The sequence below is a fragment of the Rhinatrema bivittatum genome, chromosome 1, assembly GCF_901001135.1.
Source record: "Rhinatrema bivittatum chromosome 1, aRhiBiv1.1, whole genome shotgun sequence".
Classification (NCBI taxonomy): Eukaryota; Metazoa; Chordata; class Amphibia; order Gymnophiona; family Rhinatrematidae; genus Rhinatrema; species Rhinatrema bivittatum.
In genome coordinates, this window is record NC_042615.1 from 499,404,261 (window position 1) to 499,425,435 (window position 21,175).

General features: G+C 48.2%; 1 protein-coding gene across 1 annotated transcript in view; it reads right to left on the minus strand.

The window, feature by feature from the left end:
- Nucleotides 1-3,260: 3,260 nt before the first annotated feature.
- L1CAM (L1 cell adhesion molecule) overlaps nt 3,261-21,175 on the minus strand; it is a 324,282-nt gene continuing 306,367 nt past the window's right edge. Inside the window, 3 exon segments of the mRNA XM_029609487.1 lie at nt 3,261-4,270; nt 19,153-19,225; nt 20,295-20,426. Of these exon segments, the coding sequence (XP_029465347.1) occupies nt 4,027-4,270; nt 19,153-19,225; nt 20,295-20,426 (449 nt within the window). The 3' untranslated portion in view covers nt 3,261-4,026.

Genomic DNA, 21,175 nt, shown 5'->3' on the forward strand with positions numbered 1-21,175 from the left:
CCCCCCCAGGAAGACTCCCACACATACACACCCATCCCACCAGACAGGATCCCATTCACACACACATCCCCCCAACTTCTGTGCAGGCAGGGTCCATGGGCCCCTTTTTCCTCTTCTGCTGCTGCTGCCGCCATCACCTGTGCCTTACTCCTTGGGAGAGGATAAGATTGCTTGCACTGCTGCTGAAATCCTTCCTGCGGCTCCTCGTGTGCCGGCTGGTGCCGCAGTACTCAACCCTCGCAGTGTTAGCACTTCCTGTATGCTCATTTCACGATGCATGAGATGAGCATACAGGAAGTGCCACCACTGTGAGGGTTTTTTGCAGGGCTGGTTGGCCACCACACATGGAGAAGCTGCAAAATGAGCCCCCTCCTCTTGCTGCTGGTGGGATGAGGTCCTTCGGTGGCAGCACGGGTCTCTGTCTTCTTCTGCCGCCAGTGGGATGGAGTTCACTGGCGACCGCATGGACTTCTTGTTGCTCTTGGTGGGCCCTATCTGCCGCCCTGTGCAATTGTACGCACCTGTCCTGTGTGCTGCACACTGCCATGAGGCGAATCTTGAGTGCGATTCCAGGACACAGCTTCTGTGCTGCGAAGGCAGCGTTCACAGCCTTTGGGGGCAGGAGAGGGAGTCCCAGTCACCATTATGCAACATCTAGTGACCGGACTCCAGGTTTGTGTTAGCTGGGAGGGTTCTGAAGAAAGCTGTGATTTGTGGTATCTGGTCAGGGACTGCTGCAATGGGCCGAGGTTGGAGGGAGATTATATAATAGGGAGAAAAATGCCAGGGTAGTTGCATTGGCCTGACAGAGGCTGGTTCTGACTAAGCTAAAAACCCAAAGGAGCAAGAGGAAACTGCCAGGCCAGAAGAAAGAAAAAGCATTCAACAGTTTTAGACCTATCTCTGAGCTCCCACGCAGACTCGTTCAGAACACACCCCACACACAAATGTGACACAAGGGAGAACATACACAGGACACACATAAAGCGGGCCCACATACCACCATCCACAGAATAGTGACACACATAGAACATACACATATCCAGACACACAGAGCGAGACACACACACATTCAGATACACACAGAACGCACAGCCACACACTCACACACAGAGCAGACAGCCCCACAGCTCCTGACACGGCCAGTTCAGTACAATTTTTATGTCTTTTAATTAATGATATGATGTTATCGATATGAGATTTATATTGTCTAAGTGCAGACGCTGGCCGAGGGGACCTCTCCTCGACACTGACAAACTTCCAGAAACACCATTTATTTACAGTTGCAAAAAAATACCCACCCCGGGACCTTTGCTATTAGTATTTTTTTTTTCTTTTTAGCATTGTTGCAAGAAACCGTCAGGAATGTGGTGGGGGCGGGACACACCTTTCTCATTTATACTTGCGTGACAGTGGCATGCAAAGCACATCTTGAGCTTCCTATACAATGCTAATAAACTCTCTCCCCCCCCCCCCCCCCCCCAATCTCCTGAAAGTGATACTTTTAAACAAACCTGAACAAAACTTAGCTCTTTAGCACCAAAGGAAAATGACCATGACCATCTTTTTATTATGTAATATGCACCAGATTCCTGCAGAGTAGCAATGGATGGAAAAGCACAGGATGTGTTTCATATGATGCAATGTGAAACAAGGTCTGTCCATAATATCGCATGATGCCAGCATTAACAATTAGGGACACACAGGCATGTCATGTTTAGGGACTTAAGTGGTAAACTGAAGCATGTTTGAGCCGGGAAACACACACACAGGCATCACCAAAAGTGACCGTTAGCAGCAGAGGCAGACAGGGTAACCTCTTATGGCTGCATCAGTTCCTTTTGGGGCGTCAGGGGGTGCAGGGGCAGATATCAAGAGACAGTCCTTTTCAGAACAGCCAGTGGATCTATCTTCCGGGAATGCTGTAGAGATGGGGTGTGTGTGTTGGGGGAAGGAGTGTCTGGGGCATGGTTAAGTTACTGTAATTGTTTGGGTTCCTGGGAAACCTTTTGATTAGGATCTCAGAGGTCATCCCAATGTCTAAACCAAAGGACGAGAGCTCTTGGGAGACAGCACAGGAGCTAAAAGGGTAAATGTTAATCCACTGGGGGAAAAAAATAATTGATGATCCCTTTGGAAGGATAAAACTCTTGGGATGCGGGGACTGTTGATGCCCCTTCCTCAGATAGTGGCAGGACTGGAGCCATCTGGGCAGCTGGCATCATTCCTCAGAAAGGCATCGTCTATGGCATAAGGGCAGTGCTTCTCCACCATTTTTATTTCGGGGCACACTTTTCAGTTTGCTCAGTCTTCAGGGCACACTCGGCCAAATTTCATACAATCCTGCGTCTTAACCCCCAACCTGCATGATTCTCTCTCCTCCCTCTTTTTAGGTGAATCTTTCCCCTTCTCAACCTTCCACACCATCCCCTTTCACCTGTCCCCCCTCCTTGATTCCTGTTCTAGACTGAATTACTCCCTCTCACCCCCCCCCCCCCCCGAACACGCTCCTCTCGCACCTGCCAGCAGGAGAGCAGACGAGACATGAGGTGCTAGTAGGTTCCTTCTGCTGGTTAGTGGCAGTGGGAGAGGATGGCACTGGGGCGGCTGCTGCTACCAGCGCGGCACAGATTTTGGCCACAAAATGCCAGTTGAGAAGCATTCGGCAAAGTTTTCTTTCCAGCCCTCTTCAATCCCGGGGAAGAGCGGATTCTCGGTGAGCTGGGACACCCTGTTGTGCAGACCGACATAAGATACTGTTGCACGTGAGCTTCGGGCGGCACATGGCGTGCGGCCTGGCACACAGCAGCAGTTTTGTGCCCCGCTAAAATAAAAGATGTCGCGGCCCGCCAAGAATCTGCTTTCCTTGGAGCAGCCCAAACAACAGCACTTCTCTGCTTCCAGGTTTGGTGGAGAAGGGGCTGGGCTTTGTGAGATTCGCTTGCCTTGCCTCCTTGGGATGGGGGAGGTGGTGCTGAGAAGGAATGGCGCCAGCGCAGCCTTGGGAGTCAGCTGGCTGAGTGCTCCTTGGTACTGGAAATCTGCTGATTTTCAGCCCGAGGTTCGGGGAGGAGGAGGAGAGTAGGTAAGCTCGGTTGGGGCCTCCGCCTCCCCCTCACAATTTCCCCTCCCTCTCATCCCCTGCAGGATCCAGCAAACAGCCCCAAAATAAGTGGAACAAAGGCGTTTTGGACAATGCTAAACCCATCCCCCTTCCTCATCCCTGCCCCCCGCCAAAAAAAACAAAACAAACCCTCAAAGAAAATATAATAAAAAATAATTGGTAATTGCATACATTTGCACGGACAATAAAACAAGAGCAGTGGCAGGGGATACACCGCAGAGGAGATATACATGATATATATATACACACAGCCCCCGAAACAAAAATATTGGGGGGGGGGGGGGGAGCTTATACTTTCACAGGACCTGTTTTTATTTTCTACATCGAAGCGTCTGTGGGTAAGAAAATGTGCAGGGGAAGGGGGCCCTGCAGGATGCGTAGAGGCTCTTTCTCCACGTCACGCTTTCCCACATTGTCCTATTCTCGGTTGTCTTTCCCACCCCCTCCCACACATCAAAAACAGAACTGGGGTGGGGGGGAGTTTGTTTCAAACAGTAACAAACACGTTAATAATAATCATAAAAAATAAAACATAAAAACGTTTTTTGGCAAGTTGTGTACCATGGGAGGGGGGAGTGTGGAAGGCAGGGTCACTGCCCTATAACCCCTCTCCCCTCCGTGGTGATGATGAAGGAAGCAAGAGGGGTCTTCTAAACAAAGATCTTTCTTTTAAATTAAACTCTTTATCTTTTCTTAAATAATAATAAAAAAAATGCATGAAGACCCCTCCTCCTTCCTCTTTTTTTTACTTTCCCTCATTTCTAAGCTCGGGGTGGTAGATGTGAGGTTGGGCAGTGGGGGTGGGGGGTGGAGATGGATGGTGGTGATACTGAAACAGAAACCTGCCCCTCCTGTATTTTCCCCACACCCATGGCATGTCTCTCATTCCCGCCCCCCCCCCACTACTCCAGGACACCCGCCACAGCATTGTTGATAGGCGAGGTGGCCCCCGAGCTCTCGTTGCCGCCAGTCCCACCCTCCTTCTTGCCGCTGTACTGGCCGATGAAAGACCCATCCTCGTTGAATTGGACGTCCACGCTGCCACCATAGTCTGCCAGGCTGTCGTCGCTACCCAATGGCTTGATCTCACCGTTCAGGGAGGGTGGGCTGCTGTCACCACCACCGAATGGTTTCTCCTCATTGTCACTGTCAGGAAAGGGTAGGGGAGACACGGAGAAAGAAAGGTTAGGGGAGCGGGCAGGACACAGTAGCAAAAGAGGAGCCGGGGTATTATTTGTTCAAATTCTAAGCTCTGCCTAGTCCTGGGAAGTGAAAGTGCATGAGGAGAGTGCTCATTGTGGTGTCAGCAGTAGGATCATGGAATGAGAACATATATAGCAAGAGTGGGGTGTTGATATACAAAAGATTTATTCAGCTATAACTGGCTTTTAGTTGGGTAAATCTGCTTACTTAACAATCTGGACCCTCTAACCAGCTAAAATTGTGGGGTTAAAATCACGAGCCACATAAATTTAGTTGGCCAGGTTGGAGGTGTTCCTGGAGTGGGTTTCCAAATTTAGCCAGGCCACACAAACAGAAGCCCTAAATCCCATTTATCCCCTAAAAATAAGTCAGCCAAGTATCCAGTCAAAGGTAATCAGGTGAATTCACCTTGTTATCCTACCCACTCTAGGTTTTTGAAAATAAGACCCCATAGTAACATGGCACACAAAGGCCAATTGCCCCATCCAATCTGCCCTGTTACTCTGGCCCACACTGCTAAGGCTATCTTCCAGCTGCCAACCCTAGAAGCTTGACTGCTTGTAGGATATCGTCCCCTTATCCAAGTCTGGTTTTATCGTCTTCCCACCCTAGGTAGGTAAGCATACAAGATTCCATGCTTAATCCAACTCCCAGCACTATCCCTTGCCCCATGTCTTACCACCAAGCTTTGTTATTGCATTTTGGTTATTATCTTGTGACTCACTCTGAGTCCTCTTTTGCAGGAGAGCTGTATATGTATTAGTTTTACTGTATTGTAATAAACAGCTACCAAAGCTAGTGTGACTGTTGCATGAACCTTCGGCCACCGAGGTCTTGCTGGCCAGTATCTGGCCATTAGCAATCTGTCAGCATCAACCCAGTTGGTTTCTGGGGAGTTGTAGGCTGCTTATACCAATCCCACAAGCCCGTGGAAAGGACATTACCCCTTCAGTATTCTCTTTCTTTTTGATCAGTGATAATTTAATGATATGACGTGACAGATTTTTACCTGTGTTGCAAGATTAATGCAGAGAGTAATACGAAAAAAGAGAAATAAGGCCAGTTCCCAAGTTCTGGTAAAGCGCAGTTGCTTACCTGTAACAGGTGTTCTCCTAGGACAGCAGGATGTTAGTCCTCACATGTGGGCGACATCATCCGATGGAGCCTGGTACAGAAAACTTTTGTCAAAGTTTCTAGAAGCTTTGACCAGCAGACTGAGCATGCCCAGCCTGCTACTATCCGCGTGTCCACGCAAGGTCCCCCTTCAGTCTCGTAACATAGCAAAACACGAGCGAAAAATAAAACAACAAACTGAAGGTGAACCCAACATCGTGGGGAGGCAGGCGGGATTCCTGAGGACTACAATCCTGTTGTCCTAGGAGAAAACCTGTTACATGTAAGCAACTGCGCTTTCTCCTAGGACAAGCAGGATGGTAGTCCTCACATGTGGTGAATACAAAGCTCCAGACTGTCCTGCTCAACTAGCGAGACCAACAGCGATCAAACAAGGTGCCAACGGGCACAACACAACTGCGGTGCTGTAGGTAAACAGGGGGCAGTCAGGGTCCCACAAGAGCACGAAGCAAGAAGAGTTGGGCTCAAGATTGGAACAGATTGTGCAGGACGGACTGACCAAAGGACTGTCCTGACAGCTGTCCCTGTCTAGGCAGTGATGGACCGTGAAGAGAACTCCAGGTTGCGGCTCGGCAAATTTCAATGATGGGGACCGCACACAAAGGAGCCACCAAAGTAGCCATAGCTGACACAGAGTAAGCTTTTACTCTGCTGGCTAGCTGAAGGCCTGCCTGTGTGTAGCAGAAGGCAATGCAATCTGCCAGCCAGTTGGACAAGGTCTGCTTACCCACTGCTACTCCCAGTCTGTTGGAGTTAAAGGACACGAAAAGCTGGGTGGACTGTCTGTGGCATGCCGTGCGATCCAGGTAGAACACCAAAGCCCATTTACAGTCCAAAGTATAAAGCATCCGTTCCCCTGGGTGGGAATGAGGCCTCGGGAAAAAGGTGGGCAGAACGATGGACTGATTGAGGTAGAAATCAGTCACGACCTTGGGCAGGTCGCAGGACTACAACAGCTTGAAAGGAGGTCGCTTGAGTCTTGCCAGGACAATATTGAGATCCTGAGACGCAACCGGAGGCTGAAGTGGGGGGCTTCAGCTGGAGGAGACCCTGCATGAAATGGCCCACTAAGGGTTGGATCGAAATGAGCGTGCCAGCAACACCTTGATGGTATGTGCAGACAGTGCTGAGGTGCACCCGGACAGAACTGGTCTGGAGCCCGGACTCGGACAGGTGCCACAGGTAGTCCAGCAGCTGGGGGAGGGGGCATGAGAAAGGGTCTAAACCATTACCCCTGCACCCCAGATGGAAAAATGTTTCCACTTAGAGCTGTAGGACTTCCTGGTCAAAGGTTTCCGGGACACCACCAGGACCCGGGAAACAGTCTGAGAGCTGCAAAGGCTGGAGGACCATGTGCTCAACATCCAAGCTGTGAGGGCTAGTGCTTGGAGGTTCGGATGGCGCAGGGTGCCCTGATTTTGAGAGATAAGGTCAGGTGCCGTCCCCAGCCAGATGGGCACCCACACCAAAAGGTCCTGCAGAAGCGGGAATCAGACCTGCTGAGGCCAAGAAGGCGCCACGAGTATCATGGTCCCCTTGTCCTGCTGAAGTTTCAGTAGAGTTTTTGAGAGCAGCGGTAGAGGGGGGCGGCGGGAGGTACGCATACAGCAGCCCTTCCCTCCCTGATAGCCGTTCCTGGCTATCAGGGAGCAAAACCTTCTCACCTTGTAGTTGTGAGGGGAGGCGAACCCCATCAGCGGAACAGCTCGGCCGCAACCGCTGGTTTGAGGGCCCACTTGTGTGCTTGGAAGGGCTGGCTTAGGTGGTCCGCCAGTACATTGAGGTGACCTGGCAGGTAGGTCCCTCGCAGAGACATCCCTTGGGACATGGCCCAGGTTCATACTTGCAGTGTTTCTTGGCAGAGGAGGAACGAGCCTGTGCCACCCTGTTTGTATGCACCACATTGCAACCTGGTTGTCCGTCCGGATCAGAACTTCCTTGGATGACAACTGATCTCTGAACACCCACAAGGCATATCACCTTGCCTGAAGCTCCAAAAAGTTTATCTGACAGCGGGCTTCGGCGGCAGTTCAGAGGCCCTGCGTGTGGAGACCATTCATCGGTGGCAAGGGTCACTTGGGGTGGAGCAAGCTGGAAGGGAAGTCCTCGTTCCAGGTTGGAAAGATCTTCCCACCAGGACAGAGGCATCTTTAGAGGATCTGTTATCATGACCGGAGCCTTGAGGTCCTGAGATGCCTGCCACCATTGGGACCATAGAGTCCATTGGGGGCTTCTCATGCAGATGCGGGCCAAAGGCGTCAACATGGATGGAGGCCGTCATGTGGCCCAGTAGGCGGAGCAAGAGGCAGGCTGCGACCCTACAACTGTTGCAGACAAGGGTAGCCAGCAAGGCAAGGGCGATCGCCTGGTCCCTGGGTAGAAAAGCATTCGCTCTTGGCGTGTCCAGCCTGGCGCCTATGAAGTCCAACTGAGGGATGGACAGAGGTGTGACTTGGAGAAGTTTATAACAATCCCCACTGTCTGCAGGGTCTGCACCGTCAAGGCTAGAGCTTGCAAGGCTCCAGAGCGAGATTAGCTCCTGGCCAGCCAGTCGTCCAGGTATGGAAATACATGGACCGAGCGACGCCTGAGGTAGGCGGGCACCACCACTAAGCATTTGGTGAAGATGTGGGGGGCTGATGCTAGCCCGAAGGGCAGCACTTTGTACTGATAATGTGCACTCCCCACCACGAAGCGGAGGTACTTCCAGTAGTTGGGGTCAATCGCAATATGTGCATAAGCCTCCTTGAGATTGAGGGAGCCAAAGCCAGTCTCCTCTTCTGAGGAGCGGGATCAGCGTGCCCAGAGAGACCATCTTGAACTTTTCTCTTACGAGAAACTTGTTCAACGGCCTGAGGGTGATAATGAGGTGCAAGCCACTATTCCTCTTCGGAATGAGGAAATACCTCGAATAGAACCCTTGGCCCTGCTGATTGTGAGGGACTAGTTCTACTGCACCCGCTGCAAGGAGGGTGGAAAGTTCCATTTGAAGGATGACCAAATAGGCGAATGAACCCCACGATGATCTCTCTGGGAGCTGGCTAAAATGCAGACCGTACCCCTGGCAAAAAATAGAGAGGACCCAGCAGTCCAATGTTATCTCTTCCCAGTGACGGGCGAAGCTCATGAGCCTGCCGCCGACTGGGGGATCTGATGTTAGGGGTACGGCCAGCTGAATTATGCTCCCTTGCTGCCAGTCAAAAGCCCATGGTCAGGGCTTGCTGGGGGGCAGGTTGGGGTCTAGAAACCTGCTGTTGGTGAGGATGACCCCTGTGACCGGTGTGAGGCGGACAAGTCCGAGCGGCCGGAGGATAATATTTCCTCTGCCGATAGAAGGGTTTCTGAGAACCCTGCCTGGAGGATTTTCTGGCCGAGGACGGGCCTTCTGAGGCACTAGCAGACAGCTGCTGAAGTGCATCATGATGGTCCTTCAATTGTGCCACCGCATCCCGAACCTTATCCCCAAAGAGGTTTTCACCTGTGCAGGGGAGGTCGGCTAGCCTGTCCTGGACTTCTGGCCGGAGATTGGAGGCCCGAAGCCACGCCATTTATCTGGCACTGATGCCCATGGTGGCTAAGTGTGCTGCCGTCTCAAAAACATCGTAGGTGGAACGCACCTTGTGTTTTCCCACCTCCAGACCCAGCAATGCAATGGTGAAAAGCGCTTCCTGCTGTTGCTGAGGGAGGCCCTCCGCAAAATCTTGGATTTGCTTCCACAGATTGAGGTTATACTGGGTCATTTAAAGTTGGTAGGAGGCGATACGGGCAACCAGCATGGCACCTTGGAAGATTTTTTGCCCCAGAGCATCCAGATCCCTGTGCTCATGTCCCGGAGGAGCGGAGCATGGGTAAGAGAGCGTCAAGCCTTTTTTAAAGCGGACTCCATGACCACCGAGTGGTGGGGGAGTTGTCTCCTGTCAAACCTCATGGCCTGTTGCACCAAGTAAGGTGGCATCGGCCTTCCTGTTAACCGGGGAGACAGAAAATGGGGTGTTCCCACATGAGGAGGAGTTCTTTAAAGATATCGTGAATAGAAACTGCCATGATTTCCTTGGGAGCGTCGATGAATTGGAGCACTTCCAGCATTTTATGACACACGTCCTCCTCCGTGAGCAGCTGAAAGGGAATGGCTTCGGCCATAGCCCTGACAAACCCCACAAAGGACAAGTCCTCTGGTGGCGATCGGCGCCGCTCCTCTGGATTGGAGGGATCCAAAAGGGGGTCGTTGGAATATTGCGAGGACAAGTCTGAGGAGTCGTCCCAGGGGTCAAAAGGCCCCTCCTCCTCACTGGGACCAGCATGCCTTGGGCACAGTCTGTGAGGAGTATCGACCCTGGGCTCCAATGGCCTTGAGGGGACCGGTGGCATCGATGGATCCCCTGGAATGGAGGAGACCAGAGGCCGCATAGAGGATGTAGACCTTGGGGCCCTGAAAAGTTTCTCCATCTTATCGAGGCGCACCCGACGTCCTTTGGGTGTCATCTGGTCACACAGACGGCACACAAGGACATCATGCGAGGCCCCAGGCAGAGGATACAAACCTCGTGCGATCCGTGATGGACATGGTCCACGGGCACTGGGGGTACCAATGAAAACCGGTCAATGCCATAAAAACACCTGGCGCGCGGTCGATGACCAATGGTCACCGTTAGGCGAGGAGTCAGGAATCAACCACAAGGTTGGAAAATAGGCAGAAAATGACCTACCGCACCGAGGCTGCACCGTCTGCGAAGGGGGACCCGACGAAGAGAAGAAACGGCAAAAACACTCGAAAATATCGAGGAAAAAAAGTGGAAAAAGAAGAGCTCCACGGACCGCGAGGCAACTGCACCGTGGGAAAAGAAGAGACTGAAGGGGGGATCCTGTGTGGACGCGCGGATAGTAGCAGCCTGGGCATGCTCAGTCTGCTGGTCAAAGCTTCTAGAAACTTTGACAAAAGTTTACGTGCCGGGCTCCATCGGATGATGTCACCCACATGTGAGGACTACCATCCTGCTTGTCCTAGGAGAATGTTCAGTATTGTCCCTGGTGAGATTACATTTCTGGCCTAGTGGCAGGATAGAACATCTTTTGCTGCTGATTCTCCAGTTTACCCCAGGATTACACAGAGATTTTCCTGTTCCTTCTTTTTTGGGAAGTTTTTGATTTTCTCTGTCAGCTTTGGGAAATGTGCACTTTGTATATCCTTGTGTTTTGCACAGTACAGGAGAAAGTGCACGACTGTTTCTATTTCCCTGACGTTGCACTGCATGCAGAATCTGGCTTCTTGCAGTTTCCAGTTGGCTTTTACCCCTCTGTTTCTATTTTGTGGTCTCTTATTTGCTAGGGTTGGCAAGACAGAAGCAAGGAAATACAGAATATGACGGCAGATAAAGAGTGCGAGGTCTCCCTAGGGCATTCCTGGTGCACGGCCATAAGCCTCAGTTGATCTCTGGCTTTCTCCTCAATTTATTCTTTGCACATAGGAATGTTCTGTGCTTGGCCCATGCTTTCCTCAGATCTGCTACTGTTTTATCTTATCACCTCTTCCGGGAGGTCGTTTCATGCATTCACCACCCTTTCGATGAAGAATTAGTTTCTGATGTTACTATCGAGTCTACCTTCTTTGAGCCACACACCGGGAGCTTTTCTTCTAGAACAGGGGTGGCTAACTCCGGTCTTTGAGAGCCAGAAACAGGCCTGGTTCTCGGGACATCCATAATGAACATGCCTGAGATGGATTGGCACATCTACCTCATGTGTCTTTCGAGGACCGGAGCTGGCTACTCCTGTTCTAGAACCCTTTCCACTGAAAAAGGTTTGCCTTCTGTACACGTAGACCTTTGCAGAATTCTCAATACCTTGCTTGGCTGCCTACAGTTGTAATTGTGTGTTATTGAGAAATTAAGAGGAGTATCTTGGTATTCAACTGATAGAAACACAGACTGACAGCAGATGAGGACCATATAGTCCATTTAGGCTGCCCATCCACATCTCCCATTCAGTTTTATAGTCCCTTGCTGTCCCTCAGAAACCGTCTCTGCTTGTCCCATGTTTTCTTAAATTCTGATACGATATTTTTATTTTTATTGCATTAGAAGTTTATATCTCTGTTTAGAGATTTAGGACTAAATTGTTCTGATACTTTGATTCTATGATTTATTCGACATTTGACCATTGCTACAGTTTAAATCTGTTTAACATATATGTGCATGATGTAATAATGTGCACGAAGCTGGAATCCATCGAAAAGATGGCATAAAAGTTCTTGAATTAAATTAAATCATGCTTCTCCCTTCTAAGTCTAATCTCACAGTGCTTATGGCGCAGACCCTGTGTGGAGGTATAGTGGGCACATGTGGAGTTATGTACTGGGCTTCATATTAAGGGACTAGATTCTGGAACAAGGAAATCTGTTAAGTATTGACAAGCAGGGGCATTGCTAAGTACTTCAATGATCCAGAGCACAGGACCATAGTTCCCCTTCCTATCCCGCCCCCCTCCCCCCACCAAAAGTGTTGTCAAATTTTCCACAAACCAGAACTGGATATTTGAAGACATGGGGGGAACCTCCCCTCCCCTCATTTGCATAAATTTGCTACCAGTGACCCTGAATCGGTCTCCTCTCTCGCGTCCCTCTGTTTCTTCTATTCTGTCATCCCCATAACAATGGCAATGAACCATCTATCAACAGGGCGATCAATGATGAGTGATGCACTCATGAATCAACTTGAAACACCATAAGAATAAGAACATAAGATTTGCCATGCTGGCTCAGACCAAAGATCCATCAAGCCCAGTTTCCTGTTTCCACCTGTACCAATCCAGGTCACAAGTACCCGGCAGGATTCCAAAAAGGTTGATAGATTCCATGCTGCTTACCCCAGAGATAAGCAATGGATTTCCTCAAGTCCATATTAATAATGGTTTATGGACTTTTCTTCCAGCATAATCTGCATAGATACATGCATTCCATTAATTGTATATGTGCATGTGCATTATGGGTGCATTGCTCATTTTTCCCTAATGTTATGGAAATATTATAAGAGCATCAATCATCCACACCTTTCATTGATCTCTTAAGGTGCTCTCACAGCTAGCTAATGGTCCAGACAGCACAGAACAGCACACAGTCATTTACGTACTGCCTTTGGATTACAGTATTGTAGACATTTAAAAATGATGTCTTTAATTTGATGCTGAAACTAAATTGTTTGGGTAATTGCCAGGTTCTTGTGGCCTGGTTTGGCCTCTGTTGGAAACAGGATGCTGGGCTTGATGGACCCTTGGTCTGACCCAGTATGGCATGTTCTTATGTTCTTATAAATTGACAATGAATCCTCTGAAAAAATGAATTACAATTAAAAGATAGTAAACCGCCCATACCAAAACAGCACTAACTGCCAGCACACAAAGAGTAACAACGTATCAATGAAAAGGCAACACTGCAAATATTACACCAGGCATTAAAACACCAATACACCTCCAATTGTGAAAACAGAACAAGCCGAATTGCTATAGATCCCTATGCAGAAACTACACAAAAGAAGAATTCCTCACCTCGGTCTCAAATGGAAAACAGAGACTGACCCTCACCATATACAGAATAAAGACAGCATAAAGTAGAAATAGAAACGTGCAGTCAAAAAAACTGAACTGAAAATTGCAACAAGCCAGACTCTGTATGCAGTGCAACAATGGAAAAACAGACATCACCATTCCACATAAAACATAAAAAAATAATATAAAAAAAATATGAAATGATAAGAACAAAACCATACTCATAAAAATAATAAATATTTTTAAAACAGCTGACAAAAGAATATCCAATAATTAAAAACATATTCAATTTTTAACAATTTCCCAAGCTCCAATGAAATATTTTAAAACAGCAGACATCAAAAAATGCAAAATAAATAAAACAAATAAGGATAAAAAAATCCCTTGCTCTACTTTTGATTTCAAGTCACCCTGAGATTCTTGGGGATGCACAAACTTTTTCCTCTCGCTCATATTCATACTTTCCAACACATACACACATTCATTTACTCACATGCACAAGTGATCACTCATTCTCTCTCTCACACACTCTTACATGTTTTCTCTCTCACACACACTATCTCTCTCTCTCTCTCCCTAGAATATGCAGGCAGCAGCAGCCTACTTCTTGGGCCCATGCAGCATCTCTCACACATATACATATTCTTTCACATGCTCACACACACACACACTCACTCTCTCTCCCCCCCGGAAAGTGCAGGCAGCATGAACATCTGTAATGATTGTGAGTTCTTGTGCTGTAGCATGGGTGATGCAGCCTAATAGGCAAACCTACTAGGCCCACGCTGACAGCTGGCGAACACGCTGAAGCTTTACCTATACCAACCCCGTTCCCCGCAGGTTGAGCCCTTGGATACCAGGGGCCAGAAGGACTTAGGAGGGTCCCAAGGGCAGTCAGGGAGAATGTTCAGCCCTGCTTACACGTGCGCGCTCGCGCACACACACACACACACACACACACACACACACTTGTGCCTTTCTGTCCTCCCACCACCACCACCATCCCCGGATCTCGAAAAAATCATCTCTCTTCCCCACAAATCCATTCCTCCCAAGCACAATTCTCGTTCCTCACCAGGTGTGACCCCTTCCCAGCAGCAGGAGGAAAGCACAATTTATTAATTACGCCTACAACCTGGGCCAGACTTCACATGGAAGCAAGTAGAGCAGGAGGCAGCTGCAAGTAAGAAGCGCTGCGCTTCTGCTAGCGTGTCGTCTGTGTTCCATGTGTGTGACCGAGGTGAGGGATTCTGCTGGGGTGTACTTTCTGTCCAGTCCAGCTTATTATACTTTCCTCCTATCTGCACCTCTCAGAAGGAGGAGTATTGAGGTTCTAGGCCCCGCTGTTAAATTTGCGCTGTTGCCTTTTCACAGGTGGGATTTTACTGTTTGGGTCCCGAAAGTTAATGCAGTTATGGGGTGGTGGGTTTGCGCCATAAAGGTTCTGAGTGTGGGGTTTTTTTTTTGTTTGGTTTTTTTTAACGGGGGGGTTTGTGTTACGTCACAGAGTGCCTGGTAATGGATGCAGTTTGTAATCACTGTTACTGAGGCGACACCAGAATATGAATATTCTTTTCTGGTATGGGGAGCAATTAGGGGAAGCTCTGCACCCATCGCTGGGGGAGTTTCTGTGGATGCAGAGCGTCTGTTTGTAGAACTGGAGGTGCATAGTTTTCTATTGGAGTTCTGTTCCATTCTGGGGCCTGTCATTTATTCCATACTAAACAGATTTCACTCCCACATGCTTGAAAGATGTAATTACATTTTAAACATATTGTACTGGGGAGGGGGGGGGGGGAGGGGAGTGAAACTAAGCAAGGGAGTTTATTTACGTCATAGAAAGCTCTTAAAGCTTTTTTCTTCTAGTGTCTTTATTGGCAAATTAAAGTTTCCGGATATCCTTAGGGCTGTGCTGGGTTAAGGTAAATCCTGAGTTCCAGATGTTTGTGCTTTTTGGGAACACATTAGCATTTACCTTGTAGGAAGTCCTTCATTAAGAGAACCAGACAAGCCAGTCCTGGTTTACCCCTGTTGGTATTTGCGGACTTGTAGTCCCCAAATTCTTTTAAAGCCAGATCTGGCTCAGCTTGTTCCTGGTGATCAGAAGGGCCCATGATTTGCAGGGTTCGGTTCTTTTGCAAACCTTCTGGGGTGGTGGATAAAGAGATTACATCTTTGTTTCACTCCCGGCTCTGTCTGAAGCTGCCTGGCTTGCAGGTTGTTTATCTTTACATTACAGCTGCTGGATCAATATGTGGATTCAGTTATATCATAGGCCATTCCCTCTGATTTACAGTAGTTTGAGGGTGAGACCTGGATGCTAAAAAGTCAATAAAAAACATGCAAATATTCTCTGAGGGGCTCTTTTTCACAAGCTTGTTAATCAGTGTCTGTAAGTTATAGATGTTGTCAATGATTCTGTGGTTTGGAAGGAACCCAATCTGACCTCTGTGCAGACTTTTGTTGTTCCTTAGAAAAACTGTAGGACTCTTTTTACATACTATGGAAGTTTCTCCTAATATTCCTGATGATGTATCATTCTAATATGGAGGCCAATGTATGAAAGGAGATCATAAAAACAAGTGTGTGTGCATTCGAAAAAGCATGCGTTATGTTTCAAAAAAAAAATAAATAATATGCGCTACTTTGCAATTTTGCACACAATTTTCTTTTGTGAACCTGTGCACAAAATTTATGCTAAATCACTAAAGAGCTGAGAAACTCTGCAAACCAGCTCATTGTCTATTCAGCAATAGCTAAATTAAATGTGCAAAATTTCACAAAAGCAACATTTTGTGTAAAACCTAATTACACCTCAGAGAGATGTAGTTAAAAAAATTTGTTTTGCGAAAATTTCTATGATTACATGCAGACTTTTGCAAACACAATGCGAAAATCCATTCAGCAAAGAGCCAGCATCATGAGCAAAACTTCCCGCGGTACCAGGCCTTTTTGCTAAGAATCTTCTCCATTTCACACCTTGGCCTCTGGGACTGATGTGATGAAACTTTTTTCTTTCCAGCTTTCAGGAAGATGGAAGGAAAGCTTTCTTTCATGAAGAGGAAGTGAAGAGAGGTTGGCACATAGAGGATGCTCAGGAAGGGACAGGTGAAGTTGGAGGTCAAGCAGGGTAAAATGGAGAGATGTAGTATGCTTTTGTCTGGTGGCTAGATGCACAGCAAATGCTCATTCCCTAATGACTTAGGTCAATCTTATGCAGTCAGTATTAAGGCTCTGTTTTCCTCTTATCTTTGGGTAATAGATATCCACTTTTCTTTTGTAGAACAGAAGAGGAAATAGTCTTATTTTTGTAGTGGTAATGTAGACGGAGAGTCTGGCTTTCTGGCATTACCCACGTTGAGCTTGGATCTCAAAATTACAAGACTCTGGAGTAACATTAGGGCACTTCCCCATGGAAAGGACGGTGCACGACCTCTCAGGGGAGGTGGTGAGGGCAAAAACAGTAAGAGAATTCAAGAAAGTCTGGGGCCAGAGCACAGAGGATTCCCAGACATGAAGGAAAAGTCAGAGATCAAGTGGGATCTATGGAAAGCTGCAACAAGAGACAAACTGAGCAGATCAGATGATTCTTTTTTGCTATCCTAGTCTCTGCTTCTGATTACGTTTTCACAGAGGCTGATCTCAGAATGGTAGGCCCTGGTGGATTTGCAGTGCTTTGTTTAGGGACGGATGCTAGGGTTTTTCACTATTTGCTTTTGTGATTGGGATAGGAATACAGTTTCTGTGCATATTGGGGTGGGGAGGTCTTTTGTTTGTTATTATTTCACAGTGTGCAGCACAGGGCTGGATGGTGGAAGGCATAAGGCTTAGTGCTCAGAAAGGGTTTTGAATTATTGAAGGTTGGGCTTAAGGGAGTTTAGCCATCTTTCACAGTTAGGGATTATCTGGAGAAGAGTTAGTGCAGGGGTAAGTGCCCTTACTACAGCTTCTGAGGCTAGGGGTGATCACTGAAATATGAGAATGAGAACTGACAGGTAAGAAGAGCGAGGACCCACTCAACAGGCCCCTACCCCATCTAGCCCACCCCATCTGTCAGCAAATATAGGACTTTAGGCCACATGACAAAAGCAAAACTCACTAACTGCAAGCATGAGTGATAGAAACTTACCTTTCCAGAGATCTGCAGTGAGGTGAAAAGGAAAGAGGGGAAACCAGGTAAGCAGTGCAGAAGAAGAAAGCAGGAGAACCTCATTATAACAGTAGCAAGGCATCATGGGGAAGAAAACTACAACAAGACACTTTTTTTTTTTTTTTTGCAGGGACCCTCATGTATGCTGATTAATCTCCAATCAATGTTAGCATGCAAGAGACAAGATGCCACCCCCATGGTCACTGCAGGGCTTGCAGCTGTGAATTTTGGAAGGAGATCAGTTTTAACTTCATCATCACCCCCCCCCCCCCCCCCCCCGCTGCCAACAACATAATAAGAGTTGGAAAATTTGACAACGTTTTCCCCTGTTTGTAACAATCTGAGGATTAGCGCTTCCAGTGGGGAGCCACCTTATGCTCCTCCCCTCCTAGATAAAAAAAGGAGGATCCTTGACATGATTCCCGTAGGATTTTGGGATGCACAGTTCTACTTTATGTACTGGTAATGGTGCTTGTATTCAAAAATGAAAACAAGCACCAGCCTCCCACCTTGCAGATGGGTGAGCCTGAGACCACTTTTTCTGTGGTCAGTGGTAGGAGGCAGAAAAAGGGGAGTGGGCTGACAGCAGAGCAAAACCCGAGAGGCTGTAGTCCTGGGAGCAGCCTCACTGCCAAATGATTTACCACAGGGCTGGAGAAAACTATGGGCAAAAAATACAATTCAATGGCTGGTTCTAGGCTCAGCAAAAACAAAAAAGGTTCTTGCCTCTTATTTCTAGCAGTTTCCACTTTTTTCTTTCCTGTTCAATTGAAAAAAAAAAAAAAAGAAGGTCATCTCGCCACCCAGGCCCAAAGCAGCTTCTGCCACCTTTGGTCTTCTGGAGTCATTAACCAGCTGAAACTTACTACCCGAATAAAAGACAGCATTGGAGCATTCCGGGGGGGCAGGGCTTACAGCGCCGGATAGGAAGGAATAACAGCGCCACTCGGTTACGTTTAGTCAGGTAGTGGTGGGCAGCAGGTCACTGCTTGCTGATTATGGACCTCATTTTACATAGAATGCGGAGTCAGATCAAAGGTCCATTGAGCCCAGCATCCTATCTCCAATAATGGCCAATCCAAGGCACAAGTTCCCGGCGGATCCCAAAGAGTAGATCCATTCCTTGTTGCTGACTCCCAGGTATAAGCAGTAGCTTTCCCAAATGTACACACACACACACACACACATGGGTGTGTGCGTGTATGCGTGTTTAAAATCACAAATTAAGATTTCTTCCCTTTTTTTGTTTTTATTTCTCCAACAAGATGTCTTCATCTCATTTTCCTTAGCTGTTCTTATTGGTATGAACCTAATTCTGGTGCCATGGGTGTGCTAATCATCCTTTGAATTTTGCCCTCGCCTGTCATTTCAGCCCAACCCCCACCTCCCCAGGAGCGGGCTTCCTTTCACCCAAAAACCATAAATACAGCCATGAGCAGCCGAAAGCAGAAAAAGGGATGATTGGAAAAATAAGGGACGTGCATGGCCATGCTAAGACGCAAACATCCCTGCATTACAAAAAGGAAGTCAAACATTGAAGAAATACAATACTTAAAGGATACGGAGAAGAGACCTAGGATAACGACCCACGTGGCTTCAGAACCAGGCAAGTCTATCTGGGAAATCTGAGCCAGCATTGTTCCTTCCAGGTAGACCAGTCCTACAGGGAGTGTAGGGGGCTGCTGTGAGCAGAAAGCACCAAATGAAACCAGAACCGGGACCTTCTCAAGTCCTACAGCGGGTAGGCTTTGCTGGGCTACCATCCTCCTGCTTCTTGTTATCCTGGGAAAATGCAGAGGTGGCCGGCGAAAGCCCTTTTCTCAGAACCAGCCCACAAGATCCTCACCGACAGATTTCTCTTTTCTCGCAGTTTCAAAAGAGGGGGGGGGGGAGAACCCCCAGGTGACTTTAGAATTTGTAGAATAAAATTGGTTAAAAAAAGAGGGGTGGGGGATGGGGGCAGGCAAGAGGCAGTGCTCGGCCCTCGGGTCATTCTTCCTACCTGTACTCCCCAAAGGTCTCATCTTTCATAGGCCGAGCCTCTGAATCCGCCTGCGTGTCCTCTTTATCCTTCACTGTAGGGAAAGGGAAGGGAGAGAAGAACGGGAGGTCAAGGGGGAAACAAGTAAGGAAAAGTAAAATATGCAGGCGTACATCTTTCATGGTGCCGCGATTCAACCACCGCCTTCGCGCCCCCGAGCCCCTGACTAGCACCAGGGACCCGCTCCCTCCTCCTCCACCAGTGACGGCAGCCAAGAAGCATTCTCAGTCTTGCATGGGAGGCCTGTGCTGCTGGCCCTTTTACAAAGGTAAGGGTAGAGAAAACTCAAGGTTTATGCTTCTTTTTTGGTTTGCCTCCTTTGCCTCATAAGGGAAAGAAAAAAAAATCCCTTCCTCCCCACACCTCGGGGGGAGGGGCAACGTGTTCTCCCTTTGGAAGCAACAGTGGCATCCAACGGTCACGGCCTGTATTGCAGCTTTTGTTTCGTACTGATTCAGCCAGGTAACATTTTGTTTTGTGTGAACGTTGCCATCCCCCCGCCCGGCTGAGGGCATACACAGGCCTCTGCAGCACCTGCACTTTCAGATGGGTTTAGATGAGGCGTTGCCAGAGGTTTCTCTAGGTTTGGGGAGGAATAAGCAAGGCAGGCACTTGGGATTTTCGAAACTATCCGCACTGTTTTAATCCTCGCCTTTCCCCTCTCCTCTAAACAGCAGGCGCAAAGTATTTTAACATGCTTTCCCGCTGGCTCATTTTCAAAGAGAAACTGCCCAGCTGGTCTGAAAAATCATCTGCATGTATGTACGGCAACAATACCCGCTTACCCTGCAACTGCGCAAGCTACTGGCATATGGTCCACTGGTTTCCCTTACGGCTCTTTAAATGTTCCCATCTCTTTCACAGCAAACATTAATTACTTTACGTTCTAGAGGGCTCTCTTAATACCAGGATCTGACTGCGAGCAAGTAAACAAGCCGTCTCTCCTCCTCCATTGTCCTCCGGCATCCCAAGCCGGCCGCACGTCCTCCACAGGCCGCACTACACCACGGGATTCCTACAGTGAATTATCTCCAGCAGCAAGGCCGCATAGGTCTCCACCCTTCCCATGCCCCCCCAAACCCCACTCCTATCAGGGTTCTTACCTGAGTACTTCCCGCCTTTGCTGCGTTTGATGAAACAAAGAATGAGGAGGAGGAGGATGAGCAGAACAATGGCACTGATGAGGCCTATGAACCAGCCTTCCGTGGCAAAGTTGCTTTGACCGATGGGACGAGCTGCAGGGGGGAGGGAGAGAAGGGATGGGGGGGGGGGGGGGAAAGGTGTGAGAGATGCATCGCAAAACCAAGAAGTCTGTCGGTGCTGGTTATTCACTGCCGATGGAATAAGGTGTGCTCAACCTAGTGCAGGGGTTTACTCGCAGCAGGCGCACGTTTCGGGCGCGCGATGATAATGTCCGATGCACTAAGGAGATTAGCGTGTCCATAATGCGTGTGCTACCAAATGCGTACAAGATAGCACCCATTCCATGTAAGTTCCATGTAAATGAGGATGTTAGCTATTACCCTCCAATGCAGAAAAATGTGCCCAAAGGCCCAATATACATTTTTTAACACCGGAAAATTAACACTCGCTCCGGAGGTGCAGTAGAGTTTACTCGCAGTCTAGGGCTCATGAGAAACAGAGAAAAAATTGTTCCTCTCTTGCGAAAAATGTGCCCTCCTCTGAAGTAACATATTTACCGCTTCTCAGGTTTCCCTGGTCAAGCCAATGTATATGGTATACAGAATATATATATTTTTCTCCACCAGGTTTCCTTGTAACCAATTTAATAAGTGAAGGGAATGTTCAGCCTGAGGAAAACGTCCGCAGGCTGAAATTGTAACGAACGCACAATTTTGATGCCCATGCGCCCAATGCAATAAAATTTTTAAAGTGCTTTAATCGCACATTTCTCCCTAGCGCGCCCTTTTTGTACGCTGCTCCGATTTCTCTCTCATTTGAATATTGCATCAGGCATACAGGG